This window comes from Numida meleagris, chromosome 6 (genome assembly GCF_002078875.1).
Source record: "Numida meleagris isolate 19003 breed g44 Domestic line chromosome 6, NumMel1.0, whole genome shotgun sequence".
Taxonomy (NCBI): domain Eukaryota; kingdom Metazoa; phylum Chordata; class Aves; order Galliformes; family Numididae; genus Numida; species Numida meleagris.
Genome location: NC_034414.1, coordinates 39022305 through 39042683, shown reverse-complemented (window position 1 = coordinate 39042683; position 20379 = coordinate 39022305). Strand labels below are relative to the sequence as shown.

The 20379-nt window shown below is 53.3% G+C and overlaps 3 protein-coding genes across 6 annotated transcripts in view; 2 read left to right on the top strand and 1 right to left on the bottom strand.

Annotated features, from left to right (window-relative positions):
- Positions 1–11417, top strand: part of LTBP2 (latent transforming growth factor beta binding protein 2) — a 60861-nt gene extending 49444 nt beyond the window's left edge. For 3 of the 4 annotated variants that reach the window (XM_021402106.1, XM_021402105.1, XM_021402108.1), the window contains 17 exons: positions 680–799; positions 969–1091; positions 1220–1345; positions 2825–2947; positions 3237–3362; positions 3456–3578; positions 3755–3886; positions 4642–4767; positions 5360–5503; positions 5745–5936; positions 6048–6128; positions 6306–6434; positions 6636–6776; positions 6936–7103; positions 7616–7891; positions 8109–8258; positions 10532–11417. In XM_021402106.1, coding sequence (XP_021257781.1) covers positions 680–799; positions 969–1091; positions 1220–1345; positions 2825–2947; positions 3237–3362; positions 3456–3578; positions 3755–3886; positions 4642–4767; positions 5360–5503; positions 5745–5936; positions 6048–6128; positions 6306–6434; positions 6636–6776; positions 6936–7103; positions 7616–7891; positions 8109–8258; positions 10532–10698 — 2447 coding nt within the window. In that variant the 3' untranslated portion in view covers positions 10699–11417. The remainder of the gene's footprint in view (positions 1–679; positions 800–968; positions 1092–1219; positions 1346–2824; positions 2948–3236; positions 3363–3455; positions 3579–3754; positions 3887–4641; positions 4768–5359; positions 5504–5744; positions 5937–6047; positions 6129–6305; positions 6435–6635; positions 6777–6935; positions 7104–7615; positions 7892–8108; positions 8259–10531) is intronic. The other variant, XM_021402107.1, reaches the window with a different exon arrangement.
- On the bottom strand, positions 11954–14179 carry NPC2 (NPC intracellular cholesterol transporter 2). Its single transcript, XM_021402110.1, has 4 exons — positions 14017–14179; positions 13811–13918; positions 13349–13521; positions 11954–12765 (listed from the first exon to the last, which is right to left on the bottom strand). The coding sequence occupies exons 1-4, from the start codon at positions 14093–14095 to the stop codon at positions 12679–12681; spliced, it is 447 nt and encodes a 148-aa protein (XP_021257785.1). The 5' UTR covers positions 14096–14179; the 3' UTR covers positions 11954–12678.
- Positions 17483–19222, top strand: ISCA2 (iron-sulfur cluster assembly 2). The gene is made up of 4 exons (XM_021402109.1): positions 17483–17593; positions 17759–17930; positions 18063–18178; positions 18340–19222. Exons 1-4 carry the CDS (start codon positions 17544–17546, stop codon positions 18512–18514), a joined length of 513 nt encoding a protein of 170 aa, XP_021257784.1. The 5' UTR covers positions 17483–17543; the 3' UTR covers positions 18515–19222.

The following is a 20379-nucleotide window of genomic DNA, read 5'->3' as shown; positions in this document are numbered from 1 at the left end:
GCACACTGGGACCAGTCCAGTGCCCACTTCCCATTCTGGAAGGAGATGCCTATGCATTTTAATGCCAGCTTAACTCTGTGACCATACACCTCAGCTGGCCAGTGGTCTGCAGGGAGAGCAGGCTGCAGAGGCTCAGGCCACCTGTCCCCACAGCATCCCTCTCACTTGGCATGACCCGGGCCCATCAGAGCATTTGACCTCATGAATACACATTGTGCCTCATCGAAGATCTCCTTTCCTCAGTAGCTTGTCTTCAACAGAGTTGTTGGGAGTATATTTTAGGAATACTGGGGAAACAAGGTATGCACAGAATGCACTACCCCCGCATGGCCTCCAGAAAGCACACGCCTTAAGGACTTCCTGAACTGGAGGCTGCCTCTTAATCATAGTTATGAAAGTCTGCTGGCAGAGCAGCCCCGTGCAGATGTTGGCTGAACCCTTTCCATGCCCATGCATGTTCCTGGCTCTGGCAACATCCTCTGGCAGCAAGTTTTGCTGCTGGATTATGTCAGCCCTCAGGTGTGGGTGTAGGATCCTGAGGGATTATGAAAAGTATTGCCCGAGCCCCAGCAAATCCGTCTCACCTCCCCTTGGGCATCCCTGTCTTGGAGGGGCATTCTGAGGACCCAGCTGCAGGGGACATCCTGGAGGTGCCCACAAGGAATGTGTTTCTTGGCAGATATCAATGAGTGCATGGATCCCAGCCCTTGTCCCCATGGGAAGTGTGTCAATACCCTGGGCTCCTACAGGTGTGTCAGCTGTGCGGATGGGTACCAGCCCAGGAATGGAAGATGCATTGGTAAGGATTTCAGGCTGCCCCTGGGAGGCACCATCACCCTCACAAAGAGCCAGGAGCACATGCAACATGCTTGTCTGGCACAGTGCCCTCCACACTTGGGTGGTGGGGACAGATCCAGGAAAGACAGAGTATCCTTCTGTGCCATGTTGCCCTTTGCTGTGTAACACAGATGTGGACGAGTGCCTGATGGAGGGAACTTGTGTTCATGGACAATGTGTCAACCTGGATGGCTCTTTCCGATGTTCCTGCTACCAGGGCTATGAGGTGGCACCTGATGGGAAGAGTTGTGAAGGTACAGGGGAGCTCTTGGCTCTGCCTAAGTGCTGACTCTCTGGACCCCATGATGGCCAATTCCCTCAGCTCAGCTGCCCTTAGTCATGGTTTCTTCACGTCCTCACTCTAACTCTTGTGCTTTCACAGACATTGATGAGTGCACAGCCCAGGCTGCCTGTCCCTCCAGACTCTGCCTCAACACCGAGGGCTCCTACTCCTGCATGGCTTGTGATGCTGGCTACACCGTTTCTAGAGATCGTAGCACGTGTGAAGGTATGCCTCTCCCAGGGACAGAGGAGTAGGTGTCAGATGGAAGAAGTACCCAGGATGGGGAGAGGCATAGCCATACCTAGGCTGTTGGTAGGGCATGGGGACTTCTTTAACCTCAAGATCCTTCCGCAGCTGTTCAGCTTTCCAGTCAGCAGGTAGCATGAGGGCTGCAAGAAGATGCCACCTAGGGCAGCAGGAAAGAGATGGGAGGAAGGACTCATGGTGACCTGGGGAATGTTGACTAAGGCTGGAGGAATACAAGGAAGCCTGAAAACATGGGCAGAGAGGAGCTGCATGTGGTTCAACTCAGAAGTGGGAGAGAAGAGGGAAGTTTTCCCCTGCTTCTCCTCTGTATAGGTGTCTGAGGAACCCAGTGTGAAATGAGGTCATGTTCCATCTGATTTTTGCATGCTGGTCCCCTTTCCCAAGACTTCACGTGCCCCCTTCTCAGCCACCTTGCCCCAGTCACGTCACAAGGGCATCTTATCAGGGTTCAATACTGTTTGGGTCACACTGACCCAATGGCAGCATGGCATGTTCTTCCCTGCCTTGGCTGGTGGCCTTGTCTGTGCATATGGGTTTCATATTTGAAAAATGATAAGGGTTTCATGATAGTTTTGTGATAAATAAATTAGGTTATGGTTCATCTCCTAAAGGAGATGCTACTTGCAACCCTTTGAAACTGGACAACTGGGTACCCCTACTCTAAGATGCTAGGGAGAGATGCTCATTTTTGCTTGTGGCACACTCATCACTCTGCAAAGAGGAAGAGAAGGTCACTTCCTTGCCTTTAGAAGCACCAGCCTCAGTGCTTTAGCTCCTGGTAGGGGAGAAGAACAGAGCGGGACCTCCTCCAGTAGCATGCCTCCCAGTGCCTGTACAGTGGCCTATAAAGGGAAGTACCACCTTCCTTCTGCCTTGTACATGGCTTCTTGGAAGGAGAGCAAAGTCCCCTTAGGTAACAGCCCAGGAAAATGACAGTGAGGACCATCGCTGCACTGGGGCTCAATGTAGGGACTTGCCTCCTGCCCATCACCTGCAGAGCCTGTAATGTGGGGACAGGTGAGTGGAGCAGTCCTGAATGATGGGGCCACATGAGTCTGGGCCAGCTTTGCCAGAAGAAGAATGTCGAGGCAAGGCTGCCAAGTAGGAAAGCAGAGCCACAGGATGCATGGCTGATGCTGGGGTACTTTCCTGAAGTCTGCTCAGGTGCAGCTGGCTGAAGAGAAGCTCTGTGCTGCCCTCTTGGTGGTGGTATCGGTGCTCAGTTCGAGGTGGACACTGGGACCATAGCCCTATGTCTATAATGAAGGAGGGTGAAGGATGTGGGCTGACTTTTCACTGTGCTTGGTTGCTCCAAGATGGCAGCCTAGGCCCACTTTGAAGGCTGACAGCTGTTTGACAGCTGCCCTGGGTGGCGATCTTCTCCAGTGGTGGCAATGCTTGGGACCTCACTCTGTGCTGTACCCTTCTACTTGGCAGACGTGGATGAGTGTGCAGACCTTGCTATTCAGTGCCTGGGGGGAGAGTGCCAGAACACGCTGGGCTCCTACGAGTGCCTCTGCCAGGTTGGCTTTGAGCTCATCAACGGCACCATGTGCCAAGGTACAAATTCTATCCTTGCAGCCCTCGGGGTCTAGGGCATGTATCCTCCCTATGGATCCACTTCTTTATTGACAGGGAGGATGCCAGTGCCAAAACAGGTGTTGCCACCACTCATGGTACACCCATAAGATGGTAGCAAAATGCAGGATCACTGTGGATAGGGAAGATCTCTCTCTCCATGTCGAGGGGCCGGGAGCCCTGTGAGGGCTTGCAAGAGACCATGGAGAGGGGATCCATGTGGCTCAGGAAAAGGGCTGGGTGAGTCTCTCTGACACTGCTCCCTCTGCAGATGTGAATGAGTGCCTGAACAGTGAGATCTGCAGCCCCAATGGCGAGTGCCTCAACAGCCATGGATCCTACTTCTGCATCTGTGCACCTGGCTTCTCCAACTCGGCTGGAGGAGTCAACTGCCAAGGTGAGCTGGTGGGTGGTAGGGACATAGCTTGGGTCCTGCCTCTTCCTCCCTCGCTGCAAGATTCAGCTTGATCATTTGGGCCTGGTTTTGCAGATGTGGATGAATGCACAGACAAATCCCGGTGCTCACAAGGCCAGTGCCTGAACACAGAAGGCTCCTTCAGATGCCTGTGTGAAAATGGGTTCAAACACTCCCAGGAGACTGATGACTGCATAGGTGAGAGCTTGTCACTGGGGAGATCAGTGCTGCTTCCCAGCACTCAAACTTGCTGGTGACTTGCAAGCAGGACCTGCAGGGCTGAGGGTCTGGCAAATGGAGCCTGACCCAGGTTGAGCCCTGAGCAAGCAGGACCCCAGTTGACCATCCCTGTCCCTTTGCCCCTCTCCCTGCAGATGTGGATGAATGTAAGGAATATGGGGATGCCATCTGTGGCACGTGGCGGTGCCAGAACAGCCTGGGCTCCTACCGCTGTATCATGGGCTGCCAGCCTGGCTTCCACTGGACACCCCTCGGTGACTGCATTGGTGAGTACAGCCTCAGTGTCCCTGTCCCCTTCCTGGCAGGGACAGCATGGCTGTGGGACATCTTTGCCAGGGGTGTAGAGGAGAAGGAGGAGGAGGAGGAAGCGTGTGACCAGTGGGAAGGCAGATAATGCCGGGAGTTTGTTTTCTTGGCCGAGCTGCCTGCTTGTGTCTAGACATCTCTTCCTGACATCTGGAACAGACAGTGCATTGTGCTGCGTTCCACTTGGGGAGAGTCCTGAGCAGGTTACAGCCATCCCAGGCTTGGGGTTGGACTGCAGCTCCCAGTGCCTGGCAGCACTGGGTGAAGGGAAAGCTGCTGCTACGCTGTACTAGGCGTGGCTGGGTTTGGCATTCAAGCTCCAGTACCAGGCAAAAGTAAAAGTGCAAGGGGAGTTCTGCAGTTTTCCTGTCACCCCCAGCTCAGGGAAGGCTGCTGCTGGGCTCAGGGCTCTGCTCAGGACTCTGTGGAGACAGCACTGGGAGCAGCAGGCTGTGGGCACTGCTCACTGCAGCGAAATCTGCCTGGTTCAGCAGCAGGAGGGGTGTGGGATGCTCATGCTCAGCCCTCTCTGCTTGTGCCTTTGCTCCTATCCCTCTAACCTGCAGACTCATAGTCAGGGGATGAGCCAGATCCAGTTCCTCACATCAAAGTGATGCTTGCCCTGATCCCCAGGCTTTGGGGTCAGAGCAGAAGGGGCTGGGCTGAGGGTGCCCACTGGGCTCCAGGGCAATTGCTGCAATTCCTGCCACTGCAGACATAGATGAGTGCGCCAATGAGACGCTGTGCGGGAGCCATGGCTTCTGTGAGAACTCAGATGGCTCCTTCCGCTGTCTCTGCGACCGTGGCTATGAGAGCTCGCCGTCTGGGCACTACTGTGTTGGTGAGTTATTTTCTGGGGTCCCTGTCCCCTGTTATCACTCTATTATGTAGTGAGGGATATCCATCAGACAACGCATGACTAGTGCGGCAGTGACCCTGCTATGTGATGACTCCCAGAGCATGAATGGGGTCTGCATCCATGCATGGGGAACCTCAGACACAGATAGGAGAGTCCTTCTGGGAAAAAAAAACACCCTCCCGTGCTGTTCCCTTAGCACAGCAGACCCTTGGCGCATGGTTAGATCCATAAGTGACCTTGTTTTGAGCAGGGAGTTGGCCTAGATAGAGACCTTAATCTGACAGAGATTTGACCTCCTTCAAACTAAGCTGATCCTGTGGTGCTGTGGCTCACAGCAGCTGGAGCTCAAGCTGCTTGGATCCCCTGAGAGCAGGGCAGGAAGTTCTTCCCAGCTTTGCTTTGAGCCACGGTGACAACAGAGCTCTCATCTCTCCCCCAGCAGCTTCCAGCCCCCACCAAAGAGTGCTCTGCTGCTGCAGACCCTGCACAGCCTGCCCATGCTGAGGCAGGGTTCTGTAGCATACTCTGCCCTCTCACCTGGGGGCTGCTACCCATTGCTGCCCTTGCTCTGCAGATGTGAATGAGTGTGAGCTGATGGTGGCCGTGTGTGGGACTGCACTCTGCGAGAACGTGGAGGGATCGTTCCTGTGCCTGTGCCCCAGCGACCATGAGGAGTATGACACGGATGCAGGGCAGTGCCGGCCACGGGCAGCCGTGGGTGAGAAGCAACTAGGGCAGGAGTGTGGTGGTGCTGGCTGAGGTGGGGGGAGCTGAGGGGTTGCAGGAGGTGGCTGGGCTGTAAGAGCCCATGCAAGTATGGGATAGCCTTCTTCTGGGGAGAGCCGAGGACCCTGAAAGTGAGAAGGCCACTGACGGGCCTGCTCTGTGACCTTGTGGGTGTGGGGTACTGTGCGGGAGTGTCAAGGGCCCCATCCTGTTCCTGCTCTGCTGTCTTCTAGAGGGGCCTGAGAGACACACAGCCCAAACTTCTGACAGCATGGAGCGCAAGCAGTGCTACTACCACATCAGTGATGTTCGCCTGTGTGACAGTGTCCTGGCCAAGAACATCACGAAGCAGGAGTGCTGTTGCACCGTGGGGGCAGCCTGGGGTGACAACTGTGAGACCTACCCCTGCCCCATCTTGGGCACAGGTAGGATGGTGACCCCAGCACTCCCCACAGGGCTCATGCTCTGCCCACCGGGTTGGTTGCACTAAAGAGCTGTTTGCTTTCTTCCTATCTCATCATCTGCCTCCTGGCCAGTGGAATATCAAGAGATCTGCCCTCTTGGGAAGGGCTATGTTCCTCAAGAAGATCCACTCTCAGGAAAAATCTCCTTCACAGGTACTAGCAGGCACCGTTTTCTCCCATTTCTCCCAGCGCGGAGAGGGAAGGCACTGTACGAAGCCCTGCATGGAGACTGAACCCCAGAAAAATCTCCCCGGGACTGTGGTGGGGCATGCTGACATCCTGTCAGAGAAACCTCTGAGTCATGCTCTCTCCTCTCTCTGCTCCTCTCAGACATGGATGAGTGTGAGACCTTTGGCTCTGAGTTCTGCCGCAATGGACAGTGTTTGAACACAGTGCCAGGCTACAAGTGCTTCTGCCGTACAGGCTACTTCTACGACACCGGCAGGCTTGAGTGCATTGGTAAGATGGCCTCAAAGAGCAGCAGGGCCACCACTGAGTGGAGGGACAGCAGAGCTGTCCTCACAGGGCCAGATCTGGCCAACAGGCTCCCTATGATCCTCCTGGGGTTGGGAGAGGCAGCAGGCAGTGTTTGGGCAGGGAATGGGCCCTGCTGCCCCTGCCTGCCAGCCTGAGATGCTGCTCCATTCTGCACATGGACAGATCAGGATGAGTGCCAGAACGAGGTGTACTGCATCAATGGCGAGTGCCTGAACACGGTTGGCTCCTACCACTGCTTCTGCAGCCTCCCGCTTGTGTTGGATGCAACCGGCAACCGCTGTGTGAACCTCTCCGGCAGGGCAGGTGAGCCCCAGCATGCCTTGAGCCATCCCACCTGCAGCAGGGCCACCCCAGAGGGTACAGGAGGGGCCGGGGCTGGAGTGCGTGGTCATTCCTGCCAGGACAACGGGTGGCTCTCTTCTGAACGATTTCTGCAGCATTATTTGCTCATGTCACCTGCAGATGCCCTGGAGGAGTATGAGATCCATCTGGATGTCTGCTGGCAGACTGTCTCTGACTACATCTGCCAAGACCTGCTGCACGGCGAGCAGACCACCTATACCGAGTGTTGCTGCCGCCTTGGTGAAGCCTGGGGCCAGAACTGTGCCCTCTGTCCACACAGGTCCTCTGGTGAGCAGGGTGGTGAGGAAAGCGCCTCTCGGTGGATCTGTGCTGTGCCATGCCATGCTATGCTGTGGCTGCAGCCAGGCCTCCACTTGCTATTCTTGTTGCTGAAGCCAGCCCAAATGAGCTACCCTGCCTCTCCAGGGCTGGGCAGCACCATGGGGCAGGATGTACCTTCCAGCTGGTTTGAAGTGTTCTGAGGTGGTGGAGGGAAGGCTTGCTCCATGTGTCATACTGCTCCCCACAGGTCTCGCAAGCACCAGGCCTGCTCAGTCTAGGAGAGGAGAGGCACCCAGCCTGAGATGGGAGCATGCTGGGGATTTGGGTTCTCACTGCTCAAGGACTTGCTATCTCCAGAAAGGAGTTATCTCCTCCAAGATGGGGTTCCACCAGCAAAATATGGAGCTGCATCTTGAGCCTGCTGAGGCTTTGCTGGCCCAGTGCGGGTGCACCCTCTACGGCTGCTACCCGCTGTAGCAGTCCTTCTGAGCTTTGACACTACTTTTCTCTCACCACAGCTGATTTTGCTTTCCTCTGTAACGGAGCCAGTGAAGACAGTGACAGAGGGGCTGAGGTCCAAGAAAGACCTAGGTATGAGTATGGACCAGGCTTGGAAGATCCTCACTATGGCCTTCCCAGCCCAGACATGGGTCCCTACTACAACTACCTGGAGTCAGAGTATGGAAATCCTGACGTGGCTTTCCCTCGGAGAGAACTGAGCAGTGAGTTTCGTGGCGGCCCTTTCCACCACAGTCCAGGACAGCCCCCACCCCGCTACCTGCCCAGCCAACCTGGTGAGTTCTGGGAGACACGAAAATGTGCTTTCTCACCCAGCCTGTGTCCACCCCAGCTGGGATGCTCCAGGCTTGCAGCAAGCTCTCCTCCTGGCTATGCTCCTGGATGCTCTCAGTTTTCCCAGTCGCTCCAGAACCATCTCACCACATGCCAGATGTCCCCTCTGTGGTTGGACAAGCAGTCTTCCCACTCTGACACACCCTTGCTACCCTCCAGGTCTGTACGAGGGCTTTGAGGGGCTGCAGGCTGAGGAGTGTGGCATCCTCAATGGCTGTGAGAATGGACGTTGCGTGCGAGTCCCAGAGGGCTACACCTGTGACTGCTTCGATGGCTTCCAGCTGGACATGACCCTCATGGCCTGCACTGGTAAGTGGCTCTTGGTTCTGCTACAGCCGTGGTGGCCCAGGCTTCCCTTATCTGCTGCCGCTCTCTGGTGGTGCTGCCAGGGACGATTGTCAGAGGCTTCCCTGCTCTCCTGGGTGCTTTGTGGCCTTGGAGCTGGGAATGTTGTGTCAGGGAACCGGGGGGCATCAGGGAACAGCTGGTCACTGCCTTCTTTGTGTAGCACTCCTGTGCATAGATGGTTTTGTGCTTCTGTTTTCTTTCCTTTAAACTCATCGTGACTTTCCACCCTGTCCTGTAAGCCAAGGTCTCAAAGCTTCTCTCGTCATCTGCTCTACATCCTCACTCTATGTGTGCAGTCTTTCAAGAGTGCAGCTCCCCAGGCCAGCCCCAGGCACCCAACAGAACAGGTGAAGATGCTCTTTTGTTAGGCAGGGCACTTACTCCAGCCCCCAGCATCCTTTCTGCATGACACAGTCATGTAACTGCTTCACACAAAGCCTGTGGCCTCTCCTTCCCCACAGCTGCTGGGCAGAATGGCTGCCTAGCCTCTTGCTCCCCCTTCTGCATTTGTGCAGAGTTTGCTTCTCCTCAGCCACAGTGCTTTGCACTTATCTTCAGTGAATTTGACTTCTCCGGGGGATCAGAGTGCTCACATCTTGGCATCACATGGGTCTTATGAGCATGAAGAGTCTTCCTTTGTTCACACTGATGACAGCACTGACTGGAGCAGGGGTCAGGATTGACCCCACAGGCTACATTTAAATGTTTTTTATTTTAACAGCCAAGTATTGCTAATTATCTCTTGGGTGCAGCTTAGTGACCCATTGTGCAATTGCTGCAGTTTCATCTAGCCCATATTTCCTCAGTCCACTTGAGTGTGTCATGTGAGAGTGTGTTGAAATCCTTATCCTGGCCAAGAGTTATACCCACTGTTCCCCTCTTATCACACAGATTGCTTATCGGGTCAGTAAGGGGAACCAGATTGCTTGACATAATCAGGCCTGAACAGATCTGCTCCGGCTATTTAACAGCCCCTATATCCTTCTGGGGGAGGAGGGCAGAGACCTAATCATCCAGAAACCTGCTTTGCTTAAGTGGATGGGAGTGAGCAGTCTAATTCCAGATCCCCCTTCTCCATTTGTGGAGACGCTTACCACATTCCTCAGGGACCTCCTTGATCCTCCACCTCAGAGGGAACTCTGAGTCCTCAGTGCTGGAGCACCAAGTATTTGCAGATGAGCTGCAGCAGCTTTACCTAGCTGTCAAGTCTCTCCACTGAGATGTGGAGCTCCCAGAGCTCCTGCCTCTCCTTTGAACACTTGAAACATCTGTACTGGATCTGATCAGAAGGAACATTTTTATGATGGCTGGAACAAGGCCTGCATTGGCTGCGCCAGCCAGCTCGGCATTGTCTGGCTTTTGTTTCCTCTGCTGATAAGGCCCAGACCTACATTCCCCATTGTTTCCTGTTAGTGTATTTATGGAGCCTTTTCTTGTTGCTCTTTCTGTCCTCATCCAGCCAGTGCTTGTTTCACACTGCCCAGGGAGCCCCAGGGCTTGGTGTCCACTGCTGACACCACTCTGTTGCTGCTGGCCCTAGGGTGCCCTTGACGAGGCTGGAGTCTGTGATTGAAGGGCTCAGGCTCAGCCCTGTGCTCAGAGGGATGAGGTCCGGTGCTGCCTCCCCACAGGTTGGAGTGGTTTGGGACTGCTGCATTTAGCAGAGCAGCAGAACAGGGCTGCCTGCAGGGCTCCCACATGAGCACTTTGGCACAGTTTGCAGGTTAATAAAACAAGCCCTTGTTTGCACAGAATGAGGTTCCTTTGTGTTCTGGTCTTGGAGGTGATAATCAGCCTCTCAGGGCCACCATCATCTGCCTCCCGGCCTTGTCAGACTGGGAAAGGACATTTTCTAAGGCTGGATATGGCCTTTCTCCCAGATCTTAGGCTATCACAACTTGTCAGTAGGAAGCTGCTGTGCTCCTCCGGGGTGTCACCAGCTGCAGAGCATGGGGAGGGCCTGTACTGGGGCTCCAGCCTGTGGCCGGGGTGCCAGGCATTGGGGATGCCATACTTGGGGGCTCTGCAGATGTGCTGAACACAGCAGCAAGGCAAAGGGGTCAGATGCAACCCAGTGTGACAGAGGCTGGGGGGTCACAGTGGGCAGCCTGGATGTGCTGGTGGACATGAGGGAGCTTGAGGAGCCTAGACAAGGGAGGGCTTGTCTGGGGCACAGGGACATGTTGGGACTGCTCACTGTGCCACCATCTCACCTCCTCTTCTCCTCCTTGCAGACATCAACGAGTGTGAGGATGTGGATGTACCGGTGCCCCTGTGCCAGGGCGGCACCTGTGAGAACACAGAGGGCTCCTACCGCTGCCGCTGCTTGCCAGGCTATGTGGCACTGGCCCAGCCCCACCACTGTGTGCCCCAGACAGCCCAGAGCCCGGCGGCAGCATAGCTCTAGGGGAGTGGCAGTGGGGGTGCTCCCCTCTGGTGGCATGCTTCTCCGGGACCTGGTGGTGTGGAAAAGGGTCCCCGGGGCTGTGGCTGCTTCTAAGTCCTTTGTCCCTTCACCTCCAAAGCGCACAACTCCCCTGCCACCTTTTCCTGGCTGTGACTGCCAGGGCTGAGCTCCCAGCCTCTGTACCCCCATCCTCACCTCCAGCCCCTGCTTCTGCCACAGCAGAGCCCTCCCCAGCCCAGCCCCCAGCACCTGCCTCAGTGCCACATACCACGGGGGCTCGCAGGACATCTTCTCCTGCCGTGCAGCCCCAGCTCCTCCCCACACCCTGCAGAGAGACTGGGTTCATCTCCCCCTGGAGAGCATCCTTGCTGCAGTGACCTAGCGGCAAGCCTCACCGCACCACGCAGCCTGCCCCAGGACATAGCCCTTGGGGAACAACCCCGGCTCCCTAAAGCTGCTGCCCAACCTCAAGGTGTGGTGGAGAGGATGGGGGTCCCACAGCTGGCTCACCCTGCAGCCGTCCCAGGCGCATCTCTACGCCTGCGCTGCGCCTTCGTGCCCTGCACTGGCTGGGGGGAGTGTTTGGGGAGGGGGGGGGCAGTTCCAGCTTTGTTTCTGTAAAGTTGGTGACTTTTTTTAACCGAGTCTGCTGGAAACTTCTCTCATGTTGTTAAATAAAACATTTATTTTGGGCCCTGTGGCTCATGACACTGGGGCTGGGTCAGAATTGTGCTTGTCTTCCCTTTGCCAAGGGATACCACCAGCCTCCCCGCTCCTGGGACAGAGGAGAGCTGTGCCAGGCTAAACACCCACTTATCTGCCCCAACTGGAGCCAACTCCAGCCCCTGGGGTTGCACAGCACACGTGGCGGCTAATATCCTGCATCCTTCACATGCCCTTTGCTTGCAGTTCAAGCACTCGAATCCTTGTGGCTGGCAGGAGCCCTTGAGCAGGTCCAGGAGCTGCTTTTCCTACCCCAGAGCCCCTGCTAGGAATGCTTTTGCCCCACACTGCACCAAGCAAAGATGTGTTCTGCACAGCCACCTCCTGCACAGCCTGATGCTGCCAGCTAGACACCCCAGCACTCAGCAACAGGGATGCATGGCTGCTCACAAGTCACCCGCACTGAGGCCAGCAAGCCACCACCTGCAGCTTCAGCCAAAAAATACAACTGGACCAGAACCAGCCAGAAGATGCCCAGACACTCCGCTTGTCCTCCAGCCATCTACTCCCAGAAGACAACGCAAGCTGGTTTTGTCTAGCCTTTATTAAAAGGAAAGTTATAAAAAGAGGTTCAGGAGCTCCCAGCAGCTCCAAGTTAGTTGATAGTGCAAACCATTGGTTAGAGAAAGAATCATCCCTGCAGAAACACTGAATGCTGTTTGGCGTTGCATCCACAAAAAGGAGTTTTCTCAGCCGCAGTCCTGCAGGCTCCAGCAGGGGCCCAGGACAGACTCCACTGCCAGCTCAGGAAAGCTTCCTCCCCTCTTCTTCAGATGTAAAGATGGAAAATGCAATTCCTAGGAGCATCCCAGTCACAGCAGAGAAAGAAAAGCGCAGGAGGGTGGATGGAGCCAGCATTCTACAAGAGGCACTGAAGGGTTATCAAGTAGCAGCTCAGACACTAGCCAGGTTCACTGCAGAGAAATTTCTTTGTGAGGACAGACAGCTCTGTTTCAAACAACTAAAGTGCCTCCACAGAGCACCTGGAAGACAATGTCCTAACACTCAGTCTCTCTTGCTGACAGCAGCAGACACTGCTCCCCCATGAGCTGCTGTGGGAACATGTCAGAGGGACCGTAGAGAGAGGCAAGAGCCCTCTGCCCACAGCTGGCCTTGCAGGAACAAAGTACTGGCTGCCCAGAGGCTGCAGAGTTCTGAAGGAAGTGGTAAGAAATACTTATATAAAAGATTTTGGCTTGTGTTATCTTCTCTGTTTCTCTCCTCCCCAAGCCCATCTCACGGCAGGGCTCCTCAGCTGGTTATCTGCACTGGTATCTTCCAGCAAAACAACATCTGATCCTGGTCGTCCACCAGCTCCCACTTCACTATCAGCTTAATCTGAAAGAGAACAGTGAAGTAAGAATGGCTAGGAGAGAGCAAAGCAAAGACAGCAGCTTCAGTTGTTTTTGGAGCAGGGAGGTCCTGGTGGCCCTGTGGGAAGAGCAAGTTGGGCCACGTGCGGTGACTCCTGCGCTATTATGCGGTTGGAGGGCACTGCTGTGCAACATGGAGACCTCCACATGCTGCACTAAGAACCCCCATCTGAGCAAGTGGAGTGGAAACAACCTGCACTTCCCAGCTGAATGGCATCTGGAGCCAACCCCCCAAATTTGAGTGCTTGGTCGGGAGCAGAGCCTTGGCAGGGGTGCTGCATGCAGGCACAGCACACAAGGGACACACAAGGGACAGCTGAAGCTGTTCCTCAGCAGCTGGAGTCAGGCTGCTTCCTCTGTTGGGTTTGTCCCAAAACAGAAACTGGGGACAGAATCCCGCTCACAACAGAAGTGAGAAGCAGCTGAAGATCCTTCTAACCTCGTCCCCATACCGTGAGATGGAACATTCTTCTTTACAGATGGGCTGTGGGCTTGGCCAAGGAAGGAGGGCAGCTGTGAGGCGCAGGTGGGGGTTCCTGCTTACTTACACTGGGGTACTCGCTCTTCACAGGGAGCTTGTTCAGGTAGCTGTATGAGTGGCCCTTCTGGATGGGGCACTGGATCCCAGACTTGCATCCATCAGGCTCGGGGATGGGGAAGGGTATGTCCACGTGCAGCATCTCGCCATACACCCTTGCCTTACTGCCCTGGCTCTCGATCTCTGTGGAACATGGGGAAGTGTGAGTGCAGCACCAGAACAGGGAAATGCTTCCACTTTGTGGCCTTCCCTGGACATACCCGGAGGGCAGCCTGCCCAAAGGCTGCCGAGAGCATACTAAGCAGTTCTCCTCCTCGGCTACTTCTTCCCACTCCGAGGCCCTCTCCAGCCACCCACCCCGGCTGTTTCCAAACACGAAGATGCAGACGTGACGCTGTCACCCCCTCTGCCCACCTCGTTCCTCCTCGCAGGACCCCACCGGTGCCCCAGGCCCCACAGAGCTGATGCTTACTGCTGGAGAAAGTGACGTTGATGCTGTACGAGGTCCCTTTGACGAGCTGGCAGGGCTGCGTGGGACAGGGGCTCACGTTCACCTCCTGAATGCTTCCGTCTTTGGAACCTAGAAGGACGAGCGAGGGGTTAGCGGCGCCAGGACCCCGGAGGGCAGCTCCTGCTCGGCCAAGGGACCGGGCCCCCCGCACCTCGTGGGACACTCACCGCAGTCCACGAAGCGGAGCGGCTCGGCCAGGGCGGCGGCAGCGAGTGCCAGCAGCAGCACGGGAGTCGGCGGCACCATGGCGGCACTGCGCTGCGCGGCGCTGCGGAGGCGGCGGTGGCGGCGGCGGTGTCACATGAGAGCGGCGGGGCCGCCCCATCCCGCCCCGTCGCGGCGGTCAGCTGAGTGCTGCTCCGCCCGCGGGGCCGGGCCGCGGGCTGGAGGTGTGGCGGCAGCCGGGTTGGCGGTATCGGCGTCGAAGGTGAGATTCCCCGCGGCAGCGTTCGCCAGAAGCAGACCACCGCTAGCAGACCTTGCCCTCAGGCACGTGCCCCTTCTGACAGCTGGTACAATCCGTGGGCCTCGGGTCACCCTGGAGCAGCCATTTCACTAAGAAAATGAACAGATGCGTTCATCCCAGCAAGACTGGTGCTTGCGTTCTGCACTAACGTATCCCACCAACTCAGTTACTCGAGGAGAAAATGTGAGGTTCCGCTTGATGAGCGGCTACACCCAATGAATGTAGATCCCTGTAACAGCACTGCGCTTGCAGCTCAGTAAACACTTAGACCTTCAGGCGCTGTAGCGGCAATGAGTACAGAAATGGTATTATAGAGAAAATCCACATGCAGAGACTAATCAATTTCTCCTGCTCCCTCAGCCAGAACGTGCTCCTTTAGCTACAGATAATCGGCATTCACAATGAACACACCACGGGACACACATTCAACAGCCATGGTAGGGGTTTCATGTCATCAGTTTTTGAACCACTGAAACAAGCTGTTTTCTGCTGAGACAGAGATAAAATGCCTTAAACACACACATTGTAGAGGAGAGCAGAATACCCAGAGAACCCAGCTTACAGGCAGACCTCATCAGTTCAGCAGGCTTTTGAGAGCTTAAGGAGCTCCCCAAACCTAGAGGGTGCAGACCAGAATGAGGAGGGGGAAACAAAGCACAATCAGATTATATCAAGTTATCAAGAGCCACAAGACCAACAAAACCACAGCCTAGGAAGGGAGAAAACACAGACTGTAATTCTGGATGAGACAAAAACACCCCCTGGCTACATAGCTGGCAGAAAGAAAAAGCGATCACTGATAATAGAGAGGTGCAAAGAAACAGCTGTTCTCCTTCGTTACATGGCTCGGCTACTCCGAACATTTGCCCCCAGCACATGAATCACTCATCAGAGCAATGGATTATTAATTAGACTAAATTAACTCTGATTGAGGCCAACTCTCTCTCATTTTCTCAATCTGCAGTAATGGAGCAACATCCAGAAATGCCTTGAAGACACTTGTTCCATTTCAGACATCTAACACTGGTAAAACTGAAGGCATGTAGAAAGTACAAGTGTTTTTTTTTTTTATGGGAGTAGGCTACATCAGATACCCAAAAGGTGTTTGCAGTGAATACAGATGCAACATGGGGCCATGAAATGCCAGCATTCAGCGCAATAAATCCTGCAAGAGAGAGAAAAGCCAATGCAATGTGAAAAGCAGAACCATCCTTCCCCCTTTTTCTCCCAGGAGCTCTTGATTCACTCCTCCAGACATAGAGGTGCACTGATAACAACTCAGAAAACAGCCCCTATATGTGTTTAAAAGCATCAAGTGTTCTAATATGCCTGATCTGAGGATCCAGCTGTTTGCAGATAACTGGATGAACACCAGCTCCTCTGGGACCCCGCCTGTGATGCTTTCCTGGTTTTATCTGAACATCATTAGAGTTAATCCATGAGTGAGAAAAACTAAACAGCTCAAACCAGTCTTTATTTACATGTGCAAGGTGGTATACATATGCAAAAGCATGTGGTTGCATTTCTTTATAGCACTGCCCCCTCAGCCTGGCAGCCACATTCACCATGGGAGTAAGCCTTTTAGGATTTATATACATAATACTTAACTACATGTTTACTACTGCAGGCACTCCACCGTGTGCTTGATTTCTATGCCTATGCCAAAGAAAATACTTTTGCTTCCTGCAGTTGTTAAATCTCTGCATGGAGCTGCCTACTCCATGCTTAGTGGACAATAACTTTGTCAAGCAGATCTCATCTTGGATTTAAGCACTTCCTTTGCCTCCGCTGCACTGCAAGGAGGTCAGGCTGTTCCAGGCACTGCCTTGTTCCAAGTGAGACGTGTGAGAAAGCTAATAGTCACTGAGTCCCGAGGTGTGCTGACTTTAAATGATCCCCTCCTGCTGGGATGACTGGTTTTCCTCTGTCATGCCACTATATGACTCTCCACAAAGCTGACTGGAGGTGGGGGAACAGGATTGCAGCCTGGAATTCCTCCAGCCAAAGCACATGAGGAAGTGATAAGCAACCCTTTAAGCATAGGCACAGCTTTGAGCAACAGGCCAGACCACTGTCACATGTCAAATGATCAGGTTTAAAAGGGAGAAATGAAGCAGAGCTGCTCAGCTTAAGGCTGTCAGCCAAGTTCAGGACTCACTCAGGCGAGTGAAGATTCATCCTCTGCAAAGAGCTTGATACAAGTTTTTCAAGAGGAAAAGCATCTTTAACAAAATGCATTTAACCTTTTATTAAGGATGAGTTCCCTGCTTTGACTGTGAAGAGTTAATTGAAGAGCCATTAAACACCTACACACGCTGAAATACGAGGCAGTAGATATGAGCAGAGGGGGCCTGAGACATGGGAAGCGCTGGTGCTAACGCAGGCTCTGTGGTGAAACCATGGAGATTGCATCTGAGAACTGTGCCTTAGACACCCACTGTGGAGATGAAGGCTCCACATCTGCCCGGTCCTGCTGGATCCTGTTCTCACAGGGACACGAGGAGGAAGGGACTGCGTGGAACTGCAGCACATGCAGAAAGCTGAGCACATGTACGTCTGTGTTTGCAGTACCAGAGTCATGAATCCTGATCCAAAGGAAAACTGGCCTCTGCAGGGAGTGCTGAGCCAAGAGACTTAGATATTCTTACCTGATAAAGAAAGTAAAACAGAAAAGTCAGTATCAGGAAAAATCCTAAGAAATCCTTCAGGCCAGGCCCTGTGTTTGTTCTTCTGTTTGCGCAATTCCCCTGACAATGACATCTTGATCCCTGTCAGGGTCTCAGGGTACTACTTAGTGCAAATGACCCTCACAGCTAATTCCACTGCAAACACACTCAGTTGAAAAGCACTGCATTATTTACAAAGCTATTTTTCTTTCATGAGCTTTGCTGCTTTCAAAAGCAAACACTTTCAAGGACAAATACAAGTTCCATGCCTTCAGCCACAGCATGTTCCTAAACCTAGGACCGGGCTGATACAGCCGTGTCAACATCTTCCCTACGCGTGAGCCACTGCTCCCCCCGCAGCTGGGAGCACGGCAGCCCCTCAGCCCACGACGGGACTCACCCTGACCGCTCCGCACGTCACCTAGCAACAATCCCAACCGAGCACTTCCGCCTCGGTAGGTGCCATGGCGGCTCGCGCCGGAAATGGCGGCGCCGGACAGCCAACGGGCGGGCGGGGCGGGGCTGGGCGGGGCGGGGCGCTGAGGAGGGTGCGAGAGGCAAGATGGCGGCATTGAGGCGCTGTTGGTGGTTGGCGTGGGGCAGTCGGGCCAGGTACCGACTCGGCAGTGCCTCGCTCTGTGACAGGGGGTGGCGGGTGCGGGTGCGGGTGCGGGTGCGGGTGCGGGTGCGGGTGCGGGTGCGATGCGAGGCTGGGGGGTCGGGGCTCGGCATGGCCCCACTGAGGCTCGCCCTTTCCTCTCCTCTCCCTCCCTGAAGTAGCTGGTGTTCTGCTTCGTCGTGCAGAGGACGAGCGCTCCTTGCCCCCCCGGCGGCCTCGGCCTGCGCGCTGGGTCGCTCGCTGCGGTGGGCATCGACCTCCTCCCAGCTGGGCCCGACGGAGAGTGACTCCAGCGAGGGACAGGTCTACCTCAGCGAGAGCTGCGTGAAGGTAGGGCCCCGAGAGGGCTTCCCGAAGTGTCCGGCCTGCCCCGAGTACACAGCGGAGGTGTTAGAGCGTTTGCCTGCTTGGTCAACGCGGTTTGAGCCTTTCTTTGTTTTTTAAATCTCTTTCATTTCGCAGAGGCTGCTGGAGATTGCAGAAGGCTCAGAATTTCTCAGGCTGCAGGTGGAAGGAGGTGGTTGCTCTGGGTTCCAGTACAAGTTTTCCTTGGACACAGTTATCAATCCTGATGACAGGCAAGGACAAAGGGGCTGTTCTTTGCAAAAGGGACGAGACGGGTGTGTGCAGTACAATATCTTGTAAGAACAAAGACTGCGAGATGAGGAAGGTGCTCAGGCTGTGCTGCTTTGTCATGTCTGCAGCACAACTAATGCTTAAATATGCTGCTTTTCTGCAGGGTGTTTGAACAAGGTGGTGCCCGTGTAGTTGTGGATGTGGACAGCCTGGCCTTTGTGAAAGGTTCCATGGTGGACTTCAGCCAGGAGCTGATTCGCAGCTCATTCCAGGTGGTGAGCAATCCCCAGGCAGAGAAGGGATGCTCCTGTGGGACTTCCTTCTCTGTCAAATTCTGACTGGACATCTTGTGGATGAACACTGTCTGCAGACGTTTCCTGGCAGTCTCCAGAAGGTTTTGTTTGATCTTTTCCTAGCTGTTCCTTCTCATCTTTCTAACCCTGTAATACAGCAGTTACAGATGACTCCAGCTGTATGTCTGAACTGAGCCTCTTTCCAAGACTTCTTGGCCTCCCCTTCAGAAATATGAAGTAGCTATAATTACGCAAACAGGAGCATCTTCAGCGCTTTGTGAAGCACCTGCTCAGTGGCGCAGACTCACCTCTCTTCTCCAAAATATGGAACCACTTGTCTCTGCAGGGAATGGTTGTATATATGTGTGTTTATTGAGAGTTCTTACTAAAAATATATGTATTTGAGGTTGTTTGGCATTACTCATGCATTTCTGGTGGGTTGAATCTGGGTTCATTCCAGCTTATGCTGTTTACCCATTTTTTTTCAGTTGAATTGGTTTTATACCTACCAGTGTTGCTGGCTGTCCAGCATTCGATGGGCTTTTCTAGACACTTTGCTTGTTCGGGCTCGTCTCAGTCCCAGGAGCCCATAGTAGTTTTACTCTCAGTCCCTGGGATTAAAGATTTGACTTGTTCAAAGTAAGTGAAGCTCAAAGACTGAGGTAGCAAGAATTAATAGCTTGTTTTATTTTAGAAAAAAAAAAAGTGTGTGTGTGTATGTATGTAAATAAAATACACAGCCTTCCATCCCAAGTGCTGTTTTAGGTTGTTCCTAAACCTGACTTGGTTTTTTATGTCATACAATCTCTAAGGTTTCATAGTGAATCCCCTGCCTTCTCTTCCCACCAGGAAAGGAAGTTTAGGTGACACAGACAGACAAGTTCTGGAGTACTGCATGAGTGTCCTTAAATCATTTTGACTTAACAGAGAATAATTTGCTTCACCATTTATCCTGTCTACTTTGTCTGCCTGGTGTTATGAAAGAATTAAATAACTCCTTTCCTTTCTGAAACTTCCAAAAAAATAGGAAAAACAGAGGTTTCCAGAATAACATCATTTTGATTCGTTTTCTGTATCTTTTTATCTGCCGCTAGATGTCTTTTAAATCACAGTGATTCATCTGCTTCTGGGTGAAAGGAGAGATAGAGAAACTATTTTTGTTCCCTCTCTTGTGTTTTATCTGATCACAACCAAATTGTCTAAGTCTTGAATCATTCACGTGAGTCTGGGAGGACTGCATGACTTTGATTTCAGGGAAACTGCTTAAGGCAGACCGTGAGGTTTTGAGGACTCAGTGCCATTGGCATTCTTGTTAAGCTTACAAAATTCCTTTCTAAGCTAGTCAGCAGTGCATACATATACTACATATTGGCCTAGTGATTTCTGGTGCTTAGTTTATAGCCAGACAATGTTAGCTTCATCCGCAGGTGATGCAATTTTGTCACTTGAGGAATATGGGTGGGATTTGGATCAGCAGTTCCTTTGGTCTGGTGCTTTTGGTTTATTCCTTGCAGTCAACAAGCTTATGTCCCTATCATACAGGGCTGGATGTAGCACTGTCCCATCTTCTAAAAGCAATTCAAAGGATGTGATGAAAAGACTTGTCTAAACCCCTGCAGGATATCTTGGTCCTACCCTCAGTTTTCTAGGTCTTACATTGAATGTCTGCCAGAAATGCCTTCAAAATGTATAAGACCTAAAAGCTTGTGTAGGTAGAAGACATTAGATAATTTTTTTTCAGATGGGATAACAGAGCAATGAAAAATTGCTTACTGAAGTAGAAAGTATGTAATCTAGCTCTTGATCTGTTTCATATGATTTGACCTTGGTCAAGTCTGTTTTGGCAATTTTTAATGGGAAATGTAAGTGCAAGAGTAGTGAAGGGAAAAGAGGAAACCAGCAACTAGCAA

Excerpts from the sequence above, each read along its gene's own strand:
- NPC2 (XM_021402110.1), bottom strand. The coding sequence starts at position 14,095 with ATGGTGCCGCCGACTCCCGTGCTGCTGCTGGCACTCGCTGCCGCCGCC. Across the intron at positions 13,919-14,016 it reads GCTCCGCTTCGTGGACTGCG|GTTCCAAAGACGGAAGCATT; the intron begins GTGAGTGTCCCA and ends TCGTCCTTCTAG. Across the intron at positions 13,522-13,810 it reads CAACGTCACTTTCTCCAGCA|AGATCGAGAGCCAGGGCAGT; the intron begins GTAAGCATCAGC and ends CATGTTCCACAG.
- ISCA2 (XM_021402109.1), top strand. The coding sequence starts at position 17,544 with ATGGCGGCATTGAGGCGCTGTTGGTGGTTGGCGTGGGGCAGTCGGGCC. Across the intron at positions 17,594-17,758 it reads GCGTGGGGCAGTCGGGCCAG|TAGCTGGTGTTCTGCTTCGT; the intron begins GTACCGACTCGG and ends CCCTCCCTGAAG. Across the intron at positions 17,931-18,062 it reads TCAGCGAGAGCTGCGTGAAG|AGGCTGCTGGAGATTGCAGA; the intron begins GTAGGGCCCCGA and ends TTCATTTCGCAG.